The sequence below is a fragment of the Pistacia vera genome, unplaced genomic scaffold (genome assembly GCF_008641045.1).
Source record: "Pistacia vera cultivar Batoury unplaced genomic scaffold, PisVer_v2 Contig223, whole genome shotgun sequence".
NCBI lineage: Eukaryota > Viridiplantae > Streptophyta > Magnoliopsida > Sapindales > Anacardiaceae > Pistacia > Pistacia vera.
In genome coordinates this window covers 2,902,750-2,915,840 of record NW_022196028.1, presented here as the reverse complement: position 1 = coordinate 2,915,840, position 13,091 = coordinate 2,902,750, and the positions used below count along the sequence as shown (strand labels likewise).

The following is a 13,091-nucleotide window of genomic DNA, read 5'->3' as shown; positions in this document are numbered from 1 at the left end:
GGTGTGGTGTTTCAAGCCTTCGTAGTCTTGATTTTCATCTTGTTAGGTGACGGGTCAAGTCTCAACAAATCTTGTCTTCACGATCTTGGGGTTTCAATCCATCATTGTTATCGGGTTTCATCACAATTGTTGGTAGAGTTCGTATCACATAACATTATTATTTTTTGTTTCTTTCTAAAAGAAAATACATGTGATTCCAACATGCACAACTGCTAGATCTTTAAGATAGTTAAATGAAGATTAAAAAAAAAAATTTGAGTATATATAAAACAACAATAAAGATTGACTTACAGTCTAATCTTACAAACTTTCTCTCATAATTCTGACGTGTAGTAGCGGATCCAGAAATTTTGTTAGGGTGGGCCAAAATAAAAACTAATTGTAAATTAATATTTGTGTCATATTTTGTTAGGTGGGCCAAAATCCAAAATTTGTACATATGAGTATTTAAGAAAAAAAATTGAAGGCTGGATCCGTCCCTGTCGACGTGATAGTTTGCAATGGGTTCGCCTGCCCTAATTACAAGCTGACCAACTATTATATCAGGATTGTTAGAAAAAGTTTGTGGAATTAGATTGTAGCTTTATAATCGCCCAAGAGTAAGAAAGTAATCCCAAGATTGAACAATACTGTCCGGAAAAGAAACATCCCAAATACAGGTACAGAACAAGTTTATCCCAAAAGGCAAACAGGGTCCCTGAAGTAACAACGAAACTCTTATCCAAAGTCCAAACCATTCCCCTGTTCTTCTTCGAAGCTTGTTGACAAAGAAAGACCAAGCTCTCATTCAGTTACTGCTACTAACAAAACCACGCATTTTAAACGCTTTTGCTTTTTAGTCTAAGCTTTCATGGCGACGCACTTCTCTTCAACTAGGTCTGTTCGCTCCATTTTCCAGTCTAAACCAAATCCTTCCAAGTCCCTCCTTTTCCTTCCAGGTTCTCCATACAATTCTCTTCGGTATTATTATTACTCTCTTTTTTTTTTTTTTCCTCAAAATATTTTGGTAATTTTGTTTTTTTATTTTCTTAACAGATTCTTATCATAGAAGAGCTGAAAGCGCCTCGTGCCGCGTTGGCAGTGTGAATGTGAGCAAGTGGAGCTCAGCTGCAAACTACGTTAGACTTGTGAAATTCTCTGGAAAATCTGTTGTTGTTAAACAATTGGTGCACAAGAGGTCAGAGATTTTGTAGTTTTAGTTCGATTGATAAAATAGCTTGTTTATTGTTTGTTAAAATGTCCGGCTGAATTTTGATTGTTGTGAACAATGCAGAACAAGATTTGTGAGGTGTGCAACTATTGAAGAAATCGAAGCGGAGAAATCTTCCATTGAAAAAGATGTTGTGAGTGTTTTTGTGATTGTTTTTTACATTCTGTTTAGTGTTTTCTAGAAGCGTGTTGTTGAATAATCACTGCGCTGGATAATTTTTCAGAAAGCTAGAATGGATAAGACTATTGAAATGGTTCGGACCAATTTCAATTCAGTACGGACAGGGCGAGCAAATCCAGCCATGTTAGATAAGATTGAGGTTTGACTCCTGGCAATATTTCCTGTGCTGATTGCATTCTGTCCTGTGTTTTTGAATCTTATTTTTGTGTATGTAAAACTGAGCTTTGGTTTAAATTTAGAGAGATGAATTGTGTTGGAATAGAGCATAACCTAATGAACCAACTATAAATGCTGATATGTGATGTGTACTAATGATCTTAAAGCTAAGACGGTGAAGTCATTACATTAAGTTTTGAATAAAAATTCGGTGTCTCACTTTTGCATCCGTAGAAATTTCCCCAGTTATTTTGTACTCCACTATCTGCTGTTACCCTGAGCCACTTTTCCCATGCGAAGTCCATTTTGTGATAAATCTTATGTGCTATCTCTGCTTCTCTCCTTTCTCATGTTATTTTTTTCTGTTTGCTCTTTCTAGTTCTCAAGTGGATTATTCCTCCACCTGCAAACTCATTATAGAAACTAAAGCTTACATAATAAATGGAGAGGGTAATCAGTAAGCAACAGTAGGAAAATGTACATAGTTTGAAGAAATACTGCAAGACTAAAATCAGAAAAATTGGTATTCATTGACTTGAATTTTTTAAGTAGTGCCTGGCATGCCTCTCTTATAAACCTATATGTCAATGCCTTTTTAGGTGGAATATTATGGAACTCCAGTCGGCTTGAAGAGCATAGCTCAAGTCACTACGCCTGATGCAAGTTCACTTCTGGTTCAACCGTATGATAAATCAAGGTACTTCATAAATACGAGGCCATGAATTAAGTTTGGCATTGTTGAGTACCAACCTATATGTCTAGTTTGTTATATTCTGCAGTAGACACCCCATGCATACTAGGAAATATATATGTAAAAAAAAAAAAAGAAAAAAGGTCTTCTAAAATCTGCTTTGTATGGTAAGCTGAGAAAATAAAGTAAATGTGTATGGACTAGTTAAGCTTCTCCGACCTTTTGACTCATTTTCTTTGACAAGAAAATTAATATAATTTTCTGGAATTATTGAGCAATAGAAAACTTCTGATTCCAGAGTATGTCCTGTAGTGTTTGTATACTTTATCCTGTTAATTCATGTTACCTTTTGCATGTTGTTTGTTTCAGCTTAAAGGCTATAGAGAAGGCCATAGTAAGCTCTGATGTTGGTTTGACTCCAAACAATGATGGTGAAGTGATACGTTTGACCCTTCCTCAACTGACATCTGATAGAAGAAAGGTATCTCCCTTTTTCTTGAGAATGTGAAAAGATTTGTTGTACAGTATTATCACCGATAGTTTAAAGGCGTGTTCAATCCCCATGAAATTATTGATTGGTACATATATTATATTATGTCTTGCTATGTTTGGTTTGGTTGTTTTAAGTAGCAATTGAATAGGTCCACTTTTGTGGAAGATTGCTAACTTTTTTGTGCTTCATCCCTTGGAGAATAGTCTTGGGCACAGGCCGGGGCGGGGCCGGGGACCATTGTCTCCGGCCCCGGCCCAAAAGCCCTAGGGGATTCCCCGGTCCCGGCCCGAAGCCCGTTCGGAGAATTAGGGGAATCCCCAAAAAAAAGCCCGTTCCCCAAACCCCCGAATTCCCTGTTTGGGGGTTTTTTGTATTTTTTATCCTTTGTTTTATACTTTTATTATTCTTTTCTCCAAATTATATATACCAACAAAAAAAAAAAATTAAATATATAATATACATATTAAATATAAAAACCATCATACTAAATTATAGTGATTTATTGATTCATTATAATCAATCAAACAACAAATAATATATTACATATATATTATTATTGTATAATGTATAATTGATTTTCAAATATTAAAATTAATATATATATATATATATATATATAATATACGGGGCGGGGTGGGGAAACACCTATCCCAGCCCCCGGCCCGTCCCCGAATTTCGGGGCCAAATTTGGGCCCGATCCGGGCCCGAATCCTGAAAAATTCGGGGCGGATCCCCACGGGGCCGGGCTTTGTGCCCATCCCTAATGGAGAATAATTAGATCATTATTTTCACTGTCTCCTGAATGACGTTTCTGTATAGAATAGATAACTCTTCTGCCTTTTCCTGCTTTTAGGAGGATCAGATTGCTTTATGAGTTCAATCTTAAAACTCAAGTGTTATATCGATATTTCATGAACTTGACTTGTTTTGAGGAAATGTTAAGATATCCATGTTGCTAGGTCTGGCTATTTTTTATTCATATATTTCCAGTCAGTAATTATAATACAGTTTGTTGTAAGGGTGCATATATTGAAAAGTTTACTGCGTCCTGGGTACTATATTCATGGATCTCACATACATGTTAAAGAACACATTATAAGTAGCACTCTATGTTCCTAACAGTAGTTTTAGCAAGACATTCTTTTCTAAAGTTGACACAGTGACAACATCCATGCTAAATTAATTATTTTTTTCTAGATATTTTGTGATTAATATTGAAGCATATTGTTCTCTAAATATATAAGTGATCACTATAAGTTCATTCGATGTCATTCTAAAAACTGAGATTATGGAATTTATTGATAAATTGCAGGAATTATCAAAAGTTGTGGCCAAACAGGCTGAAGAAGGAAAGGTACTCATGCTTATACCCGTGGTTTGCAAATTCACTCAACTTTGTAAATGATCCTTCATATAGACGTTCTGTAGGGTTTTCATGATCTCTGTGTCTGTACGTTCAGGGATTGACAGATATCAAAGAACTCAACAAGGAAATGTTTTCTTAAATATATAACGTTTTGATCTAAATTTTTTAGATCTGGGTTAAAAATGGGAAAATGAAATGGCTTAAAATCCATTTCTAAGACATGGAATGGTAATTGATTAAGTTTGATCATGGTAATAGAAAACAAACTATATACATGCATTTTAAATTATTTGTTTATAAGATACAATATATCAAAACTTTAGGACAATAAAGTTGCTGAATTGTGCTCTTGAATAATCTTGCCTGATCAACCATTTCAGGTTGCATTGAGGAATATAAGAAGAGATGCTTTAAAAGCCTACGAAAAACTTGAGAAGGTATGACTCCTTAGATCACCTTACTCTCAATGCAAGTCTTGTTATTGCCTCTTTGCTGCATTTTCTCTCTTACTCTACATATATCCTTCTCTTTCACTTCAAGTAGTATTTACTTATCTTCAACATTTTGTTGCAGGAAAAGAAGCTCTCAGAAGACAACGTGAAGGACTTGTCAAGTGATTTGCAGGTAAGTTAGTGCTTGCTTTTGTGTACCATGTTGTTTAGGGAGCTTTGGACCTGGACTGAAGTCCAGGGAACTGCCCAAATGAAGTCTGAGCTTTGCTACATGATCATGAAAACCTCCCTCTTCGGCGCACACAAAGGAAAAGAGGGGGGTTGGGGGGTGGTCGGGGGGTGGGCACAATAATAATTATTCTATTAAGCATAAAAAATTCATCGACCTTGCTTCCCTAGATGCTGTCAAAAATCTTTGGGAATCCTGACTCTCTTTGTTGTATCCTCATTCTGTAATTTCTCTTTTATCAGATAACACCGTCCTAGTGGGTTCTGAAGTTATAACATCCCTTTTCTTTATGCAGAAACTGACAGATGAGTATATGAAGAAGGTTGAGAGCATCTACAAACAGAAAGAGAAGGTATGCTTCCTTTTGATAAAACTGATGGCACTGGATGAATGTCTGGTAAATTTAAAATTAACACAACATTGAAGGGGAAAAAGGAAAAAAAAATTGTTTTCTTTGGAGCTATAAGTTCAAGATGGTGGGAATCCACCGTCCTTTGTATACAATGTTGGAAACCTCTATTACTTGATTAGGGGGTGGTATGCTTAAAATCAGGTCATGTTGATATGACTAGGAGCCTTTCCGTTGTAAAATCTTGCTGAGGAGTTAAAGAATTCAGCGAAATAGAACATGTACTAGACAAATTTTCCTGTTCAAAAGTAGATCTATCTTCTTCGTTCTAAACAGGAATAAATCAACATAACCTTTCCAATATAGCTAGTTGTGCCGGGTGCAATTAAGGTTGAATAAAGTGCTGCATATTGACCTTTTTTAAGTTAAACCATTTATATTCCCATAATCTAGTTATAAATTGCTTTTGTTGGCCTTCACTTGACTTGGTAATGGGACTAAGTTGGGTTGCTAATTTGGTCAGAACTCTCTGGTTATAGTAGCTTTCTATGGAATAAAAGGATATACGGTTTAGCAAAAGGTTTACTAGTACTCCCATTTGAAATGCTGAATGAAAAAATGGGGAAGAAAATTGAAAAAGTTTATGATCGTATACTTTGTTAGGGTGATAGTCATGGATGGATTGTAAAATCGTGTTATTTTGGAGGAAGTGAAAGGTTCTTGCGGTAAACCATAGAGAACTAGGGAGATTTGCAGATTAAAAGGGTGATTGTTTTGTAAATTCATCCAAAATATGTTGCTAGACAATGATAAGAAATTGTCAGATTGCAAGAAGATATTTCATCCTTGGATAACTTCATTCTTCCTCAAAGCAGCCCAAGTGTCTGAGGAAGCAAAACTTAAAATCCCGAAGGCTGACAAACAAGTCAAGCTTTCATAGTTGTTGAAGTTTAAGAACTGTTTAGTCAATTCAAGACAGCTCTTAGTTAGTGAAGTTTAAGGGCTTTTCAGGCAATTCAATCTTCAAAACGGACTACCCATATCTGTCTGGCCAATCCTGTTAATGAACTTTAGTTTTGGACTTGCAGTTTGCTTTTATAGATTTTCAGTATATTAATTTACTTGATGGCTCCCATAGTATGGTGGTTGACACAGCACGTATTTTTTGTTTTCTTTCAGGAGTTGCTGAAGGTTTAATGATTGTTTGCACACAGATGTAAATGGGTGAGCTATGTCTTCAGTGAATCGTACAATTAGCTTTCTTTTTTGGGTGAGTTTATGGTGTATATTGTCTATTCCCCTAGAATGGCATTTTTTATGCTAATGTGATACAATGATACTTTTGCTTTAAAATGAAAGGTGGAAATCTGTTCTCATAAGCTTTTGGTAAAAGTTGTTTTGTATAGCAATTTATGCACTTATTTCCTGTGAACATTGAAAGGTGACCAAGGTATGAGTAGGACTGTTTTAGACGGTTGTCTCACAAATAACTGTGATGTTTACTGTTTAATAACAAACAATGCCAGGCCCCATTCAGTTTCTCTTTTCCTTTGAAGTGTGAGACATTTCTATGACCTATGCTTTTATCTCGATCTGGATTACATCTAGTGATGTGTGAGGTTTAACTTCCAATCATACTGTTCTGCTTATAGTTTACCGTACAAAATGCACGAGGAGTCTGTACCATGCCAGATCCCACAACAAAGACATAAATCACTCCATTCCTGCCTTGGACGAGCCTTGACAGAAAGGCCGCTATATATTGCAAAAGTGCTTGATGGTACAATTATTTCCTGTATTATTTGAGCAATCTAGCTGTAAGTTCATTAGAGCCTGCTAAATAAAGCACATGCATTGCCTATCCCATTCACACCCCCTTGAATGTGTTAATTTTGGGTAGAGTAACAGGAAATAGCTCAAATAGTTTTTAAGAGACTGAATCTGTAGTTATTTGTTATATTTTGTTGCCGGGTCTCATATTTCCTGTGGTTAAAAGATAGCTTTATGTTAGAATGCTGCTCCAAGTGGCTCAATCTTTTGAGATGCGAATGTTGTTAGATGTTTTAGTATTGGATTAGGAATAAAAATGTATTTGTGACATAAAATAGCTTATCCGACTGTGAGTCTTTTAGAAGTTCCATGATTTCCCAGGAGTTTTATCTCAATATACTGTGGAAGTATTGTTCATAGGCATCTCTCTGGGTCCAGGATGTTTAGTTGTCGATATAATTATGATGCTTCCAGTACATTTCCTTTTGCATCTGATTAATTCTTTTCATCCAAGTTAAAGTTGAAATAAAAGATTTCTCGGAAACTTCCAATAACCAAAAATATGTTCAATTTGAGGTCCACCACCACCGTGTTTGGTTCAATTTGTGTGCATATGTTCCTTTTAAATGAAGTTAGTTTTTGAAATTAGTGGACAGCAGAGGTGAGACGTCTCTGGTAAAATCAAGATAAGCAGCTGCTGCTTTTTGGGTATTTGTTTAATTTTAAAGGTGGATTATTATAAGCCATTCTTTTAAATTCTTAAACCCAAAAAAAAAAAAAAGTGTATTTGATTTTGATTCCATTCATCATCAACTTCATTGCTTTTAAGTCATCTCAATTCTATCATGTGAACAAGATTTGAAAGACCCAACTCTAGATTTGTTCAAATATGTTCCGGCCCAGTTTCAATTATTTATACCTACCCTACATTCTTAATCATCACCCTGTCAATGTTTCCACAACCTAAACCATAAATTTTAAGGTTTCCTTCCAAATATTTTATTTATTTTGAATGGTTGTTTACCTAATTATCATATTTAAAATACACCAAAAAAACATCTAGAATACTATCGTTATCACATTCATTCAGTAAATTTGTATCACCTCTGTTTTTTTGTTTTTTTGTTTTTTTTTTCTCTCATCTATATTTATATTCGTTTTGTGGTCAATGATTATTAAAACTTATTGTACGACGTCAACAATACTTCTATGATACTATAGATTTTCTCTATTTTTTAAATGACAGATATACATATAACAAGTCAACAATAATAAATCACATAAATATATAACATATATGCGTGTCTTTATCCATAGATTATATATCTATAACAAATACTATTGACCATTAGATCAATTCAATGTTCAATATATTAATGAAGTAATGTTACCCTACAACATTAAGAAACATAAAGATTGCTATATGTATTTAGCTAATCTACAATATTGTACCATCCTGAGGGCTGAGGTCCACACATATTTTTATTAATTATTTTAATTGGATACAAAAGCTTGACCATATAATTTTGTATATAAATGTATGATTGACTTATCCCCATAATGAATTTAAAAGAAAAGAAAAATAAAATATTATTCACTGGAGCCAATTAGATTTAAGGCATGACATAGATGTATGAAATTAATTCCAATGTTAGGCCATGGACCCCAATTGATATAAATAAAAAAAACCCACGTTATTGCTAGGTCATTTGGTCAGAAAAAGGCCCACCATCCACCGCTTATATTCTCAATAATATATTAAAAAAATAAAATTTAAAGGAACTTATCTCATCTCTAGCTTTGACCATCTCTATTCTTCAACTTATCTTATGTATCTTTAAGATGTGTGTCACTGTCACGTGCTTTGCATATTGTCATTTAAATACAGCTATTTGAAAATAAAAAATTATTTATTGTGATAAATATAAATTTTTTACCTATTTTAAATAAAGTTAACGATTTTTCCCACCAAATAGTGACTCAACCACATTTTTTCACCTGTAGACTTTTAAAATATAATTTTACTATCCAAATTTATATTCAGAGGGTGAACAGAGAGCAAACTTAGTCCAAATTATTAGAGCTTTTGAAAAGAAAAAGTCAATGAGTCTTTTGGTGGCTGAAGGTTGGATTTTGGTAGTTACGATTGATCGAAATTGGACTTAGAGGAGTGGCTATATAAACCCTAATCGCTCCATTGTCGACGATTGACGGGGTTAATAAGAGTAGGGTTTGAGGAGTTTTGGTGAGCGATGATCGGAGAAGAAAATAGTAGTAGTGTGGAGTCGTAATGATGCCAGAATCGAAAACAAAATATAAATTCAGATAGTAAAATAATATTTTAAAAACCAATCGGTGTCATTAAACCACGGGTGATAAAATGCCGTTTACTCATTTTAAATATTCTATTATTTCAAATTTTATAAATTTAAATATGAACATACTTAATTTAATTATATTGTGACGTTCAAGATACCTTCTCATCTCACCACATGTTTTATAATTATTTGTTGAACAAGAACAAGAGACCTAACTAATTATATTAAATTATTAATATAATACAGCTGGAAAAAAGCAATTAAAAAAATATTAAAATATTTAGATGCTGCTTTTGCATTGCACCTTCCCAAAACCTCTTTTGAGTGCCTCTCCAATGCTTAATTAATTAAGCTTAATCAAACAATTAATTAATTAATTAAAGCATTGATAAGTCCGTCAAGACAAAAATATGTTTTCTACTTTTGTCAATAGTATATTAATGAATTAAAACCCAACTTGCATCAGATGCTTTAATTAGTCTTTGATCTATATTTTATTATTTTAATTACTTAATTATTAAGCCTCGATGAGGTTGTCTTGACCCACTATCATATAATATAATTTTTTTGGTTGTGCACGTACTTAAACAATTATTAATAACTAATCTAAAGTCAAATTGGATTAATTAAAAATTAATTAATCCTAGCTTCTTTGATTTTAAGGTATTTTTTTTAATATTATTTAATTTATTGGTTTTTGTATATAGAAAGTTGGAGTGAGGTTTGATTCCTTTAATTATTATTATTATTATTATTATATATATTTTTTAATATAATAAGACTCGAAAGTTGGGCAGCCTAAACTTATAAGAAGCATGCTTTTAATTTAAATATATGATTATATGTCTTTTGAATTAAATAATGCTTGCTTTGATTTGCATCTTTCTTACATAAATTAAATTAATGTGGGGTCATCAACTTTAGTACAAAGTACTATATATTAAATTAGTGACTAATTAAATTAATGTGAAAACTAACAAATGGCATTCGAGGTATATTTGCAAATATAATAGCATATCTTCATGCATATTTTATAGCCCATTATTTTCAAACTTTTTTAATTGGTCAATTAATACACTAAATTAATCCAATTTCAATAGTCCCTTTTTTCTTTTTGAGTTAATGGGTCATTTTTTTTTTTCCATATAAAATTTTTATAATACATGTTGTGTACAATTAAATCAATGATATCTCAATAGTAATTAAGAAATTAATATAATATTATTATGAATATACAAAGAGTCATTATGTGTTTCAATATTTTTAAAGCAATGTTTATTTAATTAAGGAATCAAACTGTAGCCACTTCCTAATCCTTTTTTTTTTTTTTTAAATGAGCTTAAATTTATTTCCACCGTCATTTTATGTATTTAAATCATGGGTTAATTTTATACACTCTTATGTCCAAGCAAATTATCAAATATAGATAAATTTTGATAAATTAATATTCTTGGGACCATGAAAGTTTATTAATTAATCGATATATTATTTAACCGTATAAATTAATAAATTATTAATTTATCGAGACATTCTTTATTTTTTATTTTTTCAAAACACTTAACTTAATACATGTACATATTATATATAGTTAATGTGCCATAGCGAATAGACGTTGGAAATAACATCATCAGCTTAGCTTATAATAAAGAGTTAATGTGATGTAAGGACTAGCTCATAGTTAATGTGATATATGAATTAATCTATAGGAAATTGTTCTCTCTTTGTAAATATCAAACTGTATTTATTCTTGTTGTATACAATTTTGATATATAAGGAGATTATTAATTTATATATCAAAGAATACATATGTGTGTGTGTCTGTTTTAAGGGGGCGTTTGGTTCAGGAATGTTAGATTACTGGGAATGTTGGATTACTGGAAAGATAGATTACCTTGAAAGATTACTGGGAATCTTTAAGAAAATGTGTTTGGTTAGTTGGTGGGTATGTTATATTAATATGGTTGGTTATGGGGAATAAATTGGTGGGTATGTTATTTAAATTACTAAATTGTCCCCTTTACAAATATTAATATAATATTATTTTTATTATTAATTTTTGAATAATTTCTTTTAACCCCCAATATTTCAGATTTAGTTAAAACACCCCTGCTTATATAAAAATTTAATTTATTACGAAATCACCCCTGGCTCCCGCCGCCACCGCGAACCACCACCGGATGTCCCCGAAAGTTCCCGTGAGTACGTCACCGTGACCAAGAGGCTCCGCTATGGCCGTTTTTGGCCATATTGATGGCCGAAAACGGCCGTATCTGGCCAGATCTGGCCGTTAAGATCTGGCCCGATATGGCCGTTTTCGGCCATCAATATGATTGGAAACGGCCATATCGAAGCCTCCCAAAGAATTTCCTTCTTTTTTAGGGACTCCGGCGATTTTCCGACGGTGGTCCGTGGTGGTTGGCCCGCTGTCGACGGTGGTGGCTGTGGTGGTCTGTAAATTATTTTAAATATAAGGGCATTATTGTCCAAATTTTTAATTAAATAAGGGTAAAATTGAAATAGGATATTAATGTAAATTTGTTTTAAAGTAAGGGTATTATTGTCCAAAACTTTTATTAATAAGGGATAAAATTGTAACAAAAAAAGATAACCCTGGTAATCTCAGAAAACCTAAGAAAATGGAAGTAATCAGATTACCTCTTATATTACCAATAGTAACCACTATTGGTATTTGAAGATTACTGGTATCTTAGATTACTTGACAACCAAACATGGTAATCAAGTAAATAAGATGACATTACCCCAGTAATCTCACTTAACCCAACCAAACACCCCCTAAATGTATTATCTTATAAATTTAGTGAATTTTTAATTTAGCACGTTGGTCTCAAGTTGGACAGACAACAAATGTTTTTTAATGAGAATTATTATTTATCGAGATTTAATTAATCTTTATTATTGAGATTAGATGCACAAGTATGGATCACTATGCACTAAACAGAATTTTTATTTATAAGTTATTGATAATGAACCAATTTTATCCCTGCAATTTGATAATCATTGGAGAAAAACATTAGAATAATGATTGGATAATGTATTAAATTAGCTGTTTAATAAAATTTATAATAATTTTCAAAACCATCCTTGTAAAAAAAAAAAAAAAAAAAAAAAAACTATCGCAATAAACTTAGAAAAAAGTGGCACATCTGTTACTTGAAGATTTTTTGATGATAGATAAAATATTTGATAATCTTATGATTAATATCAAAATCAAATTAATCATAATTAATTTGACTGATTTGAAACTGATGTCGAGGGTTAAAGAAAGCCAATTTGGTTTAGTTGTTTGACCTTTCTTGCAGTTACAAGCAACATTTTTTTTGAAAACTACCTTTGCCTTCTCTAGAAGGGATAATAACACTGCCATCCCTAATATTTAACTCAATAACTTTTAATCCAATAAAATATTTTAGTAACACTTTAATCTTTATCAGTGACATTTTAGTACATATCATTAGTATACTTGAGGATTACAATGTTAATAATAGGGATGAAAACGTTTCTAAAACGATGATTGGGTGAAAGTTAATTTTAATTTAAAATCAGTCAATCATATTTTACCACATAATGTTGTATAAAAATATTGTATGTGTAGTATTACTCTTCTAAGAAAGAGTGAATTATATTTTGATCCCTAATCTATCGTAACATGACAATTTTTACCTTTTGGTTTCGAAAATACTTAATACTAACCTCATTTTTCGAATTCAAGTGTTAACATTTAATTGTAAAAGGATGATCTTGTCAATTGATAATATTAGATTAGGTTTATTTATTTATTTTATCTCCATAATGTTAAATATGTAAGGTTTAATAAACAAAATTTTCCTTTTACTATTAAGTTTTAGTGCTTGAATTC

The 13,091-nt window shown here is 32.3% G+C and overlaps 1 protein-coding gene across 1 annotated transcript; it reads left to right on the top strand.

Annotated features, from left to right (window-relative positions):
* The first annotated feature begins 639 nt into the window (after nucleotides 1-639).
* On the top strand, nucleotides 640-6,598 carry LOC116130615 (ribosome-recycling factor, chloroplastic-like). The gene is made up of 11 exons (XM_031416340.1): nucleotides 640-938; nucleotides 1,036-1,177; nucleotides 1,274-1,343; nucleotides 1,434-1,529; nucleotides 2,146-2,243; nucleotides 2,607-2,718; nucleotides 4,043-4,084; nucleotides 4,477-4,533; nucleotides 4,670-4,720; nucleotides 5,073-5,129; nucleotides 6,306-6,598. Exons 1-11 carry the CDS (start codon nucleotides 851-853, stop codon nucleotides 6,321-6,323), a joined length of 831 nt encoding a protein of 276 aa, XP_031272200.1. The 5' UTR covers nucleotides 640-850; the 3' UTR covers nucleotides 6,324-6,598.
* The last annotated feature ends 6,493 nt before the right edge of the window (nucleotides 6,599-13,091 follow it).

Excerpts from the sequence above, each read along its gene's own strand:
- LOC116130615 (XM_031416340.1), top strand. The coding sequence starts at position 851 with ATGGCGACGCACTTCTCTTCAACTAGGTCTGTTCGCTCCATTTTCCAG. Across the intron at positions 1,344-1,433 it reads CTTCCATTGAAAAAGATGTT|AAAGCTAGAATGGATAAGAC; the intron begins GTGAGTGTTTTT and ends ATAATTTTTCAG. Across the intron at positions 2,244-2,606 it reads CAACCGTATGATAAATCAAG|CTTAAAGGCTATAGAGAAGG; the intron begins GTACTTCATAAA and ends TGTTTGTTTCAG.